Source organism: Poecilia formosa, unplaced genomic scaffold (genome assembly GCF_000485575.1).
Source record: "Poecilia formosa unplaced genomic scaffold, Poecilia_formosa-5.1.2 Scaffold349, whole genome shotgun sequence".
Taxonomy (NCBI): Eukaryota; Metazoa; Chordata; class Actinopteri; order Cyprinodontiformes; family Poeciliidae; genus Poecilia; species Poecilia formosa.
This window is the reverse complement of record NW_006800288.1, coordinates 331,798-345,468: the sequence shown is the minus strand read 5'-3', so window position 1 is coordinate 345,468 and position 13,671 is coordinate 331,798. Positions and strand designations below refer to the sequence as shown.

Here is a 13,671-nt window from a genome sequence, read left to right as displayed (position 1 = left end):
TATATAAAAATTCTCAGGGCAGAAAAAGTCCTTGTAGTGTTATTTGCATGTTCTCTTCTGGCTACTCTATTATGTTTTTATGGTGTAAAGCACTTTGAACTGCCTTGTTGCTGAAATGTGCTCTACAATAAATTTAACTGGACTTCTTATGTTACAGTTTTTAAAGAGAAATTAGCAGGGATATTATTAAAACTGACAATAAAACTGATTGTAAATAGTCCAAAATTTGTCTTTGAAGTTTTAAGTTATGATTCCAAAGTTAAATTTGTCTTATAAAAGTCATACAATATTGTTTTAGTTTGGATTTATTAATAGATAACTCTGTGAAGATTTTACTGCACAATGGAAGGAAAGACAGCTCTGAATCGTTCATCTGTTTATGAGAGCTTTACATTTCATTTTACTCCAAACATTTTTTTAAAAAACAAATCAGTGTTCAGATTGTGAAAAAAAATAGATGAAAAGCATTTAATAAAATCTGGAAGTACATAAAAGCTAATAATCTGCTAAAAACAGCATCAAAGTGTTTCACGAATAAAAACTGGTGATCAAAAATTGGAAAATAAAATCTCAGATCAGTGCAATCCCTGGGGATTCAAGGTCCTGAAACTAAAATGATGTGTGATCTGAAGCACGAAGTTGGAAAAATGTCAAAGTGGAGAAAATAAAGCTTAACAAGATCAAAGTGGCTGTTAGCTTTTTATGGGAAGAAAAGTGAAATCAAAACAAGGTTCGGGTCATTCCTAATGAGTACATAATGTTTCTAGGAACAAAGTGGGAGTCATTAATCTGAACTAATATGTGTGGCAAAAACACATTTCTTCATTTTAAACATCTGCCACATGTGTCTTAAAAACCGCTTGTTTCCTTTATCACTTTACAGAGGAAAGTATTTTTCCAGTAGCTTCCACCAACAGGAAATTGTTCAATGACTGACTGACTGTTTGGCTCCCAGACAGACTTTAACCTGGCAGCTGTAAGGCTCCCAAACCTTTTAAACAGTATCCTGCAATATGGCAAAGCAATCAGTGTTGTAATTCTGAGCTCTTAGCATCCTATAGAAGTGATTGTTATAAATTGCTTGTATGCATTTTACTTAATGATAAAAAATAAAAAAAACGAACATTTTGAAAATTGAAAATACCATACCTACGGACCTTTGAGAGGACATTTTTACCAGCAACCTGAAGTGAAATCTAATATCCCAACAGCAGCAACATAAACAGAAAGTTTCTCAAGGAAAGCTTCAGACACCAACAAAGCTCCAAACGCCCCCGCAGTATTCCAGACAGGAAGCATGGAGAGTGAATCAAGTGAACTCCATCTGTTTGCACAATTACGCCCCTCAGTTCTTCAATTCCTCCGAGGAAAAAAAAAAACATGATCTCACCTTCTCAGAAAGTTCCGTCTCTTATCAGGATTTAGAGTTTGGTGGAGGTAAAAACCTAAAATCACGGTTTTAATATCACGACATACTGGGGGATAGCTGCACTGTGAAGAAGAGTATTTCTCCTGTATCCATTGGAAACGGGAAGAAATATGAGGGAAGCAAAGGTTCTGCTTTTAAAAAGTGTGGACCCGTGTTAACTTACACCAGCTCCTGGAGTTCCTTTTTCTCCTTTCACACCAGAATCTCCCTAAAATGAAACATGTAGACGGTTTTCAGCTAAAGTACGTTTATCAGTAGATTTATCTGATGGAGGCGAAGCATGTTACTCACAGAGACGCCTTTCGGTCCGGGAGCACCTGGAATTCCTGCATCTCCTTGGATTCCCTGAAGAACACAAAATGAACAAATATATTTGCTGGGCTTATGAACTCACTGTGTCAATGCAGTTTACTCTGCTGACTGACTGAAAACTTAGAGTTTAGACCCTATGGCAAAATAAAACTTGCCTTGAGCCGCAAAGAATTTTTAAAATATGAACGACATCAAATGTTTTATTATGAAAGCTAGCAAAAGTAAACTAAAATTTATTTCTATTTTCAGATTGCATAACAAAATGAATCATCTATTGCAATAAACAAAACATTTTTCAAGAAGTATGTGAGCATTTTCTGTAAATATGGAAAATGAAGAAAGATAAGTAGCACAGTTTGAAGTAGGGACGCACCGATTAACGTTTTTCACTTTCGATACCGATACCAATATCGATATCTGGGGTTTAGTATTGGCCGATTCGATACAGAAAGACTGTTCTGGATTAACCTAAAATGTTTCTTTTTTTAAACGCAGACATAAATATACTGAATTAAACATTTATTTGATAACTCTGCTCCAGCACATCACATGTAAATCTACCAATAGCTTCACAAACTTGGTCAAACATGTAAAAACAACTTTAATTTGTTCAGTCTGTGCGATTAGTAGTAGAACAGTCGATGTAAAATAAATAAAGAAACTGAAACTGACAAAAACAATAGGTTGACTACTTTGGTTAAACATGTAACAAATAAACTGCAACAAACTTATTTCAAATGGTTCAAAAATGCAACTAGGAATTCTAAATATAATGTAAAATAAATAGTAAAGCATGAGGGTACAAAGCATAGAATTAAACAGAATATATCTGCCCTTATGGATCAGGCACAGAATGTTTTTCAATATCAGGACGGATACAGATATTAATTTAAGATCAGTGCATCCCTAGTTTTACTTGTAAAAGCTTGTCAATTGTCCTATCAAAAACCAATTTTGAATAGAATTGTGACCTCAGAAATAGGAACCAAATGGAATCGTGACATAGTAAAAGATTCCCACTGCAAACGGATTACCTACCTTCTGTCCGGCTGGACCCGGTAACCCTGCAGCACCGGCCCTGCCTGCTTCGCCCTAAACACAAAAATCAAACATTCTTAAAGCACATTCTAAAAGCTTGTACATTTTTTTTTCTACCAGCATTTAAAAACGGTCTGCATCTTACTTTGTCCCCTTTGTCACCAGTTAGACCATCAATACCAGGAACACCACCGGTGCCCTGTGGAACGAAAACGGATGTGTATTTATTACCAGACCACAACTTTTTAAGCCTTGGAGTGAATAATAACAAAATAAGGCCTCCATATCTCCAGGTCCACACCTTCTCTCCCTTTTGTCCAGGAGAACCTGTTAACCCTATAGAACCTCTATCACCCTGGAAACAGAAAATAAAAGTTCAGATGGATTGTTCAGTCAGACACAGGCATGCAGACCAAGGCGAACCGTCGGGAATTCGACCTGCTAGTATCACAGACGACTGAAGAAGTTAGAAACACGTACATGAGGTTAACAGATCACACAGGAGAACGGGGAGTAAAACACACAAAATCACACGAAGACAAACAAACACTTTTGAGTAAAGGTTGGACGGCCAGAATGTGTTGAAAAGCTTGACCAAGACCCACTGTGGTCTGGTCAGACATTCGAACCCAAGACTCAAGGAACAATAGCTCCCCATTGTCCTCACAGAGATGCATTGTGGGATTGCTCGCTGATGTCACCTTCTGCTCCAGAGGAATTTCAAAAAGTAGGATTGGGTGAGAGTTAATGGCTCCCAAATTACACGGTACGCCATGCGCCTTACCACGCCGCAAGACTTCCCTCTGCTCCATAAACCGCTTTACAAGTCACAGAAGGTTGCCCTTTAATTATTTCAGGCTCATATTAAGCACTTATTTTAATCGCCGATATTGAAAGACGTGAGCGATGGGACGTCATCTGCAGCAGGGAATCACCTGCTGCAGCCGGTTGCAGGTCCAATTGGAGGCAAACAAAGTGAAGCCAATTCACTTTCAGACCCGAGTTAATAAACACAAAACGCTGCGGCCTGCACGTCGGAAGCGCTGCACGTCATGAGTTTAGTTTTTGTTTTTTTTCCCCTTCCTTTTCTATTTTTAGAAAAGTTTACAGGAGCAAATTGCAACGTTCTCATAGAAAAAAAGTGAAGACAGATGCTGAAGCAGAATGTAACGAATAAGTGCAAGCACATTAAAGTTTGATATAATGCACTGCTGTCAAAGCAGGAAAGTTTTTCCAACAGGAAGGATGGATAAAAAAGGAATGGAACGGGAATAAAAAGATATGTTTCTTTTCCTGCAGTAAGTTAACTTTTATGTGATATAAAACAGAGCAGAATTGTGAACTTGAAGGAAATTGATAAAAGTTTTTTTTTAAATTTTTTTTCCCCCCCAGAGGAATCTGAACATGTGCCGTTTTGCTCATCAGCTCCAACTCTGTCAAATATGACGCAAAGCATCTGTAGAAAATCTCAATGGGATTTAGGTCTGGGCTTTGACTAGGCCAGGGCTCTAGTAGGCTCTCTGATTCTTCCACAATGACTCTTAATAATTTCATCCAAAAATGAAAAAGAAATGGTTAATAGTTTTAAACACAGACATAATAACGCATGCCATTTTTTGACCGTTTTTCCAATTTTTTTTCTAAAACACAGCACAAAAATTTAATCTTGTCAAATATTTTGGGTGTAGTTTTTAATGCAAATCTCTTAGTGCACTTAAAATAAGACAAAACTAACTTCCAAATAACTTTTCAGCAAGATATAGGAGTTTAAGTCAATACTTTGATGAAAAAAGTGGCAGTTGTAACATAGGAAAAAATCATATCAAAATCTTATTTCTTATAATCTACAAAGATATGACTGCTTATGACATTTTAGTCTTTATGCTGATATCAGGGATGTTTCAGATACATGCTGTTCTACTTGTATTTTATACATTTAGTACTAAATCTCTTTTTTATGATGAATTTAATGTTTAAATTAAATTAATCATAAATTTAATTTAAACAGCACAGCAATAAATGTAATTTAAATGGAGCTGAATACAAAAGCTACACATGATTTTCTGTCAACTTCACAGTAATGCAGCACTTGGTCTATCACATAAAATTCCAATGAAATACATTGAAGTCTGTTTCTGCAATGTCACTTTACATGGAATATATATATATATATATATATATATATATATATATATATATATATATATACACACACACTCACTAAAACACATGGTACTATAAAAAAGCATGTCAGGAAGAGCTGGTAGATAGAATAAGATAGAATAGATATTGGAAAGTTTTTTTTCCACATGCATTTTAAATATGTAAGACTCAGACATATACATATATGTGTTAGAATGAAACTCATGCTCAGTCTGCATGCCAGGCCAGTTCACTTACCTTCTCCCCTCTGTCACCTTTGACAGAGGATAGTTTGCCCTGCAAATAATTAATCGATAAGGATCAATTATTATCGAGGCTGGAAAAGAAGAGGAAAAGTTGGAAGGCATGCAGTGTGGAACAACTTCAATTTGCCCTACATTGTTCAGGACAGCAACACGAATCTAAAGCTGCCATTTTATCAAATGATTTAACTTCAAGTCTAGCTGTTTTGTTTTCACTTGGAAAAAAAAATGCAGAAGTGAAAGTGCACACTTTAAAATTTTCATACAGATTCTCCTCTTTCCCCTTTGATGCCCGGCAGCCCAATGGCACCCTTAGGGCCAAAGTCACCCTGAAAAAGGTAGGCACATTCACACCGTAAGCATCTGAATGGACATAACGACGCCTGTTATTGTGTCTCACATCAGACTATGATACTGCGGCGAGAGATGACCTTGTCACCCTTTAGACCAGGAAGACCGCGTGCTCCGACATCTCCCTGTGGGGAATAAAAACGCTGTGGTCTTCTGAAATTTTTCAAATGAAGGATTCCCTCTTAAGCATGGCGACATGGCTACAGGAAGAGATAAAGCAGGACATTAAGTTACCTTGGCCCCTGGAGGGCAGGAGCAGTTTGCCTGAGGACCTCTTTGCTGCTCTGCACTAGTAGGTGTCAGTGTGGGGATCTGCACAGGGGGGGCCTCAGTCACGACCTTTTTAGGGCACTGAAAGGATAGAATTGATTACAGTTTGTGGCAACTTATATCTACACATTGAATGCTGGCAGTAGCAAGTTGATGCTTTTGCACAGGAAGCATCAATTTCTTTTCTATAATATTTTGGAAATCAAGTAGTTTTGGATGTTGTTTTATGTCTACAGCAGTTGCATCTGAAAAACTAACAGCTCTTTCATACTGGTGCCCTCAAGGCGGGAACAAGGGGGCCATGGGCCCCTCTTGAACAGTCTTGGCACTGGACCTCCAGGTCATATAAATGTATACAGACTCATTTTCTCCAATCAGGACATAAAAGTAAAACCTAATAAATAAATAAAGACATTTACGAAATTCAATATAAAATACAAAAATGCTTGCATGAGGTGTGACAATCTGGTTTGTCAGGCTACAGTTACAAGGTCATTTTCAAATGACTTTTATTAAATTAAATAAACTTCTGATAGAATGGAAAGCAAAGCTGATTTTGTTTTCACTTTAAGGAATTGGTTATGAAAAGATTATGATCACAGATGGGCACAGATGGCTTTTAATACCGGACAAACCCCCAGGTAATTTATTGCATCACTCATCAGCATTATTAAATGAATTATAAATATGGGGGTTTGAAATCAATTGGTGAACTTTTTTTTTTTTTAAGTTTAAAGCATTTCTCAAACATGCATGAAAGAATCAAGGCAACACTGCAGGATGGATGGCCACTGTACCATGACGTGAAGCTCCAAAAAGTTTATTTTACATAATACTACCCCTTTAAAACAGAATCCCTAAAATAGTGACCCAGTGTGTGTCTAAGGGAGTTCTACTCACCGGCCCGGTGGGGAGATCACAGCAGGTTTCCAGTTCTGCTTGTTTGGAATCACAGTAAATCATCATCCTTTGGAGGTCAAACTGCTCAAACACACACAGGCCATTAAACAGATTAACCTTTAGGAAAGAGAAAGCCTGCGGAGAACTAAGCCTTAAAAATAGAGGTGGGTACGCACATCTATGGGAACGCTGTCATACAGTCTCTTGCCAATCACCGTCTTCCCCTGAATGTCTATGTCTTCCCGGTCTTCGATTGGCAGAGTCTGGATGTGTTTGCAGTCCAGATACAGGGCGACAGACTTCGCCTCCACGCTGAGGCCGATCTTGTGCCAGTTGCGGTCGAAGAGGTTGTCGACTTCGGGGTTCTTGAACACAGCTCTGACGGCGTCTTTTGTCAACCCAACTGCATTGTACTCCACGGCTTTGTTCTCACCATCCAGACGGATGGACACCTGGAAGACACAGGAAAGTTCAAACAGAATCAGCAACAGGTTTCTCAAGGCCTGATTTCTATCCCTCTAAATTGGGTAAAGTTATTGTATGTTGAGATGTTATATTTTTTAAACTTGGTGAACCAACCTGTGGGATTCCATATTTGTCAAAAATCTGCCAGAGGTACCAGTCTTCCCGTCTTGAGGTTTTCCTGAATTTGAATGTTGTCACAAAGGCGTATTCATCTGGCAAACCCTGAGCAAACACATCCCTGCAAAATAAAGCAATATGGTTAATACTTTCCTTTAGGCCTGTGTATACTGCCTATTAGATTTCTATGTGTAAAAACCCACAGTGGACACTCTGATTACAGTAAGAAAGTAGAACATTCTCTCTGCTTCAAGTTATCACTTCCTACAGTCAGAACCTTAGTTTGAATTGCAAGGAAAAACAAAATAGTAAGTCATATTTTACATACAGATTAGCTTTACTACAATTTAGCATTTTATATCTAGTGAAGCTTCATTTGAGGAAAATATCAGAATTATTACTGAAGACTGTCTTTGTGCAGTCTTCACAACAAGATGGCATTCTTGAGATGCCATCTTGTTGCCTGCTGTTATCTGTAGCTGCGTCTCCACTGGCCATCTAATCGCACAATTTGACATTTCGAAAATCAATTTGATTTAACTTAAATGTGCTAATTTCAAAAGAACTCTCATTTGAGAATAAGTCTTAGTGCTAGAATGAGGTGGTTATTTGGATGTAACAAAATTAGTACAATTAGTACAAAAAGCCAGTATGCTGAGTATTTCTTAATAAAAACATCTGAAGCTGTGAGACATAAAATCAATCTGCCTGTCCTTCATGAGCTAGTCTTCCAGTCTGATGTTTTCTCTAGCTTTGACAGAAATCTGAAGTGCACTTATTAGTTCAGGCAGAGTTCACTCACTCTGTTTGCTGGACTATTGGCATTGTCCCGAGGCGAACATATGAACTCTGGCCTTCATCGACTCTGGTCCCCAGGATGTCTTTCACGTTGAAGTACTCCATCAGGTCAAACCCTGCAGCATCACAATCAAATCATCCAGATGGATTCGAGGCATTCTTTTAAAATCTCACACATACATCCACAAGTTTGTGTCATTTGTATCTTTAGGAAAAAAGCTGCACTGACTTCCTTCCTCAACCTTCCAGATTCAGATTAACGACACTTACACTTATTTTAAGGCTCACCAAAAAAATCACATAATTTGTTATCATTCAGTTCAATCCACAGTTTAATTGCAATAACTCTACAGAATGTTCAAATATTAACAAATCTTGTAAATTATGCATGGATGCTTAAAGATGTGAATTGTTCTCAAGATCAGGCATTGGGAATATATTCTGATTTATAAGTGAGAATTAATTTGAAAATGTAATGAAAATTTTATTTAATGTATTATTTTTGCAATCTTCACTCACATATATAACTTGGCTTTGACTGTGACTCTGGACTGTGTTATTTTGCATGTTTGAAGGCCATTTTTTGAGGGAGGTAATTCGAAAAGTAAACTGTAATCAGGTTCTAACAGCACAAATTTGACTTGCTGCGTAGTAAACCATGATTTAGTTTCTTAAGTGTCTACATCTTGAATCTGTGTGATTCTCAACTTAAATCATTTCTGGATTGCAGAAGGAAAATCTCCCCATATTTCTGAGAAATATGACAAATAGAGCATTATCAAGGAGGAGTGTTTAATATGCACAACTTTTGCATTTATTAAAGATTTTATTTTCAACAATATTTGTATAGTTTTAGCAATTTTATATCTAATATATGCAATATGAGGCTTCATTATTCAAAAACATTGTCCCAGTACATTAGGGAAACGTTTTGCTCCCCTTACAATCTAGACAAGGGAAGTCCTAAAGAGATAGGAAAACCCAGAAACACACACACACACACACACACACACACACACACACGCACGCACACAAGCACACTCCAATGAACACAAACATCTCCTGAGTATTGAGGCTGAGTTACGATTTTGGATTTCTCAGTGTTTAGTGTTTGAACTGGGTCAGAACCACCACACCCTGCAGCTACTGTGCTTGTGGCCTTTTTTCGGGGCGGGGGAGTGAGGGAGCTGAAATCACCACTTCAGCAGCCGAACAGCTGGAAAATCGAGCCGTTTGTTGTGGAGCTGCGATGTTTGTTGGGTTTGCTGCCAGAAAGAAAAATAACTAATACCCACTGCTGGCGAGGCCCTCTGCATGTCTGCGTTACTCTTCGGCGTGTGATTTAGAGCGGAGCAACCGCAGCCCACATTTAGGCGGTTTGGAAAAGGCCACTCCCTTGAACAGCAAACAAATGCCGTAGCCATGGAGATGCCAACGTTCGGAGGGGTTTCACTTGCGCTTGGCCGCCAGGTTTTGCAGCGCAATGCATGCTCATAGCAGGTGGCCATGTAGTGTAAAGCGAGTTAGAACAGCGTGACATTGGCTGCTCTGGGTGATGGGGGTGGGGGGAAAGATTGGACGTATTCCTGCAGAGCTTTGGTGATGGTACGCAAGGCTTCCAGCAGGATTATTTACACTGGCACGGTAATCTTTTAAAGGAGGAAGTTGAGAATTAAGGTGGTAATGCGAGCGTCCGGTGTAGGGTCAGTGAGTATCATAAGAAAAAAATAAACTTAGAAACTGGTGGTGGGAAACAGGAGGTCTCCTGGTGGGGCTAGCAACAGTGAAACATGTTATAAACGAAGACCTGAAGGAATCAACCAGACCAGATTCTGCCAGATTCATACACTCTTCTAGATCTATGCTGATTACATGTTAGAATATTTAATGGGAACATTTCTCACATCTGTTTGTGGGAAATATCCCTTTACTTTGATCTGAGATGTTCAGTGTTGTGACAAGTGGGTGGAACCCTTAGAGATTGCTTCTGTTTTTGCTTTTTGATCACACTTAGATGTTTCAGACAATCAAACAAAAATTGACAAGAGAACCTGAGTAAATACAAAAGGCAGTTTTTTTAAGCATATGATTTTGCCTAGATCAAGCTGGCCTTGTGAAAATATGATTGCAAAGCTTGTTAAATAACTTAATAACTAAGTTCAATTCCACAAGCCACATCCAAGGATAATTACTGGACCTGAAGATTTAATCATCTAAAGCGACCGTGACTGACAAAAATAGGCCCAGATGTCCCAAAGAGCAACAAGTCTTCCCCTAATTCACAGATATCCAACACATGAAAAACAGACAGTTACAAAGGCATTTTTAAAACTTTAGAACTCCATATAGCCACATTAGCCATGTTTCCATTAACCACAGAATTATGTAAAATTAAATTATGAAAATAAATTGCTTAATGGAAACACGGCAAGTTAAAAGAAAAAAAAGCCCTTTTTCTGAGAGAAAGTTTTTGCACTAGGATGAGGTGGTTTTTCAGCCATATTTAAATAGGTATATTTTTCAAAACTGCAATGGGAACACTTTTTTTCACATCACACAAGTCGTGATCAACAGCCAGATGTTACTACTGGCTAAAACAACAAAAAAGACAGCAGGAAGTAGTAATTGATGATGGTTTGTGTTTGTTTTTTCTTTTTTTCAGACAATGTGCATCTGGCTCCACCAGAGCTCTCACAGTATGACATTCATTCATTCATAGAAAGTTGTGTGTCATTCCAACGTGTTGAGTCCAAAGCTCTTCTGTAAAATCGCCGACCACAGTTTCCCAAAACGCTGCATACGTACCTGCTCCCACGTAGGCGGGGCTTGTTGCGCCAATGCCTGAGTAAGATGCCGACATCTTCTCTGACGGCTGATAGATGATGAGCGAATTATCAATATATCTCATGTAACTGTTTACATCTTACTGCTTGATAGCAGTTGTAACTGTCACAAACAACCGATGTTTTTTTTTTACTTATTTATTTTAAAAAGTGCAACATATATAAATTAAAACATATATAATTTATTGTATATGTAAATGCACATATACAGTACATTTACTGTACTGTAAATACAACCTATGTAAAAAAAAAAAAGTTTTTTTTTTTTAAAACCTATGTTTTTGGTTTTAAAAAAAAGTCCTACTCATATTATCTTAATTTGAGAATCAGACACATAAGTGTGACAAGAAATATGAACTATTAAACTGACTCAAGGTCTCCACTTTATGCTGTTCCTTAACGTTGCACTGGTGAACATTGTAAAACTAATTAACTTTATGTTGTTATTACCAAGCATGCTGGGATACAAAGTGAAACCTGCTAATACATTATTACTGGCTTTGTTTTGCCTGGGCCGCCATCAAATCTTTCTAGTTTTCAAAGTTGCACGGCTAATCTTGCTATGTGCAGATCATTTTTACAGGGTCAAAGGTGAGGGGTTAGAGTTCACTATTTTAAACTGACCTCAACCTTTGAAGACAAAATAGAGAATATTAATATTAATATGGCCAATATTAAGCAGGTTGTTGAACATGAACAGTTAAATTCTCAAGGACATTTTGTTATTATACCTTGCATAGGTATTCAAGCAGTTGAATTTTCCATGTTAGGGTTGGAGTTTGTGTGTGATTGGGGATGAGATGTGTATGTGACTGACCAGGACGAACTTTTTATGAATAAAACTAATGCTTTTGTACCTTAATGTATTAGATATTTGTTATTTCTACTGGCTAAATGACTTATATACTTAGTATCAGTACTGGCAATATGAGCAATGTATTTACACATATTTGATCAATGCCAAAATATGCAGAACTTCACACCTCTAGTTTCCAGGTAACTGTTTTCTTGCAGTCACATTTTTGCAGGTTGTCAGCTGATAAACAAACAATGTTAACATGCAGCTGAGAATTCTTCATGCTTTTTTTTTTTTTATTCTGTCACCTCACCGGTGCGGCGCACATTTGCTCAGCGTAGCGTTTTGGTGGCTGCTCGCGGGGCTCTGAAGCTCACAGCTGTAATTTGGACTGGCAGCTGACAGAGTATATAATCAGCCCCCCTCAAAAAAAAGCTACTTTGGACCGCCAAGAACGACCAATGGGGCGATCTGCGGTGGGAGCCAGATGAGTTCACTGACTGGGAAAAGGCGAAAACACACATGCACACACACGCGGACACACACACGCACACGCACACACACACACACACACACACACACGCACCTACACACACACACTCCCTTGAACAGCAAACAAGGGAGTGTGTGCTGTTCACACACTCTCTTGTGTGAACAGCACACACAAACACTCCTTTTATCGGAGCAGATGGCAGCACTTGTGCAGGAGACGGGGAGACTAGCGCTCCGGCTCAGTATCCTGAGGGGTCAGACAGGCCTGTCTGACTGAAACCACAGGTCTGCTGGCTGTCAAGTCCTAATCAGAAGGAAACGTCTTCACATGTATGGCACACTGGAAGGAGCACCGTCTGTGTAGTTGGAAGGGGGGAGATCTGCCAAAACACTGTTTGTCTGGTACGACTCTACATGTAGGACGATATGTGTCTGCATAGCCACAACCCTGAAAAGAAACTATTTGCTCACACAGCTCTGACAGTGTAGGCTTTGTAGTTCTGTCAAGGAGTCGCGGCAGAAAAAGATGGATGGGAAAACCCCAGACATCTTTGTCTCCTCAGATGGCCTCAAACCTCAGGCTGAGTTTGATACCCTGCTGACCCCAGAGGGAGCCACATGAAGGTTTCGGCTCCCAGTGTGACGCAGCTGTCTGCGCTGCACTGTGGGTACGAGAAATCAATTCTTCTCTCTGCTTTTCTTAGCTACGAGTATCGAAACGGCCTTGGAAAAGATGAGAAACGCGGTGAAGAATGAAGCAGCTTCCATTTATCCATTTTGTCAGGTCACAACTACAACTTTATGTTTACGAGGCTTTTTATGAAATAAATCAAGACTAATCATGACAGGTTTTCACAAATAAAATCCAGCGGCGTGCGTTTATGTTCCACTGAGTTAATGCTTTGTTAAAATACATTTACAAACCTAGACGCTGAAATGAATGGGCTGCCGTTTGTAAAGCTATACAGACAAAATTAACAACATTTGGGGGTTCTTTTAGCCTGAAATAAAAAAATTATATTTTTCACCATGTTCTAATACATTTATAGTTTTTTACAAACTAAATATTAAGTTTGAGGCAAATATTTCATCTATAAACCAAATATTTAGCCCTGAAGTAAATATTTAATTTGTAATTTACTTTATTGTTTGCTTAAACTGGAAATAAGTATTTACTTAGTAACTAAATGTTTCATTTGTAAAAGAAACATTTTATTTCCCACTCATTTTAATTCTGAGGTAAATATTTAGCTAACAAACTAAGGTACTTATTTAGGAACTAAATGTCTAGTTCACCAACCAAATATTTAGTCTGTAAACTAAATGTTTAGTTTCTAACTAAATTTTAATTAAATATTTACTTTGTAAACTAACTTGTTTAGTTTGTTAACAAGTTAGTTTAGGCTGGTAAATAAGTATTTGCTTTGGAACTAAATATTTACTTAGAGTAAACTT

At 38.1% G+C, this 13,671-nt stretch overlaps 1 protein-coding gene across 2 annotated transcripts in view; it reads right to left on the bottom strand.

The window, feature by feature from the left end:
- Positions 1 to 13,671, bottom strand: part of col22a1 (collagen, type XXII, alpha 1) — a 69,937-nt gene that overhangs the window by 37,191 nt on the left and 19,075 nt on the right. The window contains exons 5-17 of one of the 2 annotated variants that reach the window (XM_007574319.2): positions 8,090 to 8,201; positions 7,285 to 7,408; positions 6,882 to 7,157; positions 6,706 to 6,786; positions 5,770 to 5,886; positions 5,616 to 5,660; positions 5,451 to 5,513; positions 5,180 to 5,218; positions 3,081 to 3,134; positions 2,925 to 2,978; positions 2,780 to 2,833; positions 1,721 to 1,774; positions 1,593 to 1,637 (exon numbers count right to left, since the gene is read on the bottom strand). In XM_007574319.2, the coding sequence (XP_007574381.1) occupies positions 1,593 to 1,637; positions 1,721 to 1,774; positions 2,780 to 2,833; positions 2,925 to 2,978; positions 3,081 to 3,134; positions 5,180 to 5,218; positions 5,451 to 5,513; positions 5,616 to 5,660; positions 5,770 to 5,886; positions 6,706 to 6,786; positions 6,882 to 7,157; positions 7,285 to 7,408; positions 8,090 to 8,201 (1,118 nt within the window). The remainder of the gene's footprint in view (positions 1 to 1,592; positions 1,638 to 1,720; positions 1,775 to 2,779; positions 2,834 to 2,924; positions 2,979 to 3,080; positions 3,135 to 5,179; positions 5,219 to 5,450; positions 5,514 to 5,615; positions 5,661 to 5,769; positions 5,887 to 6,705; positions 6,787 to 6,881; positions 7,158 to 7,284; positions 7,409 to 8,089; positions 8,202 to 13,671) is intronic. The other variant, XM_016661914.1, reaches the window with a different exon arrangement.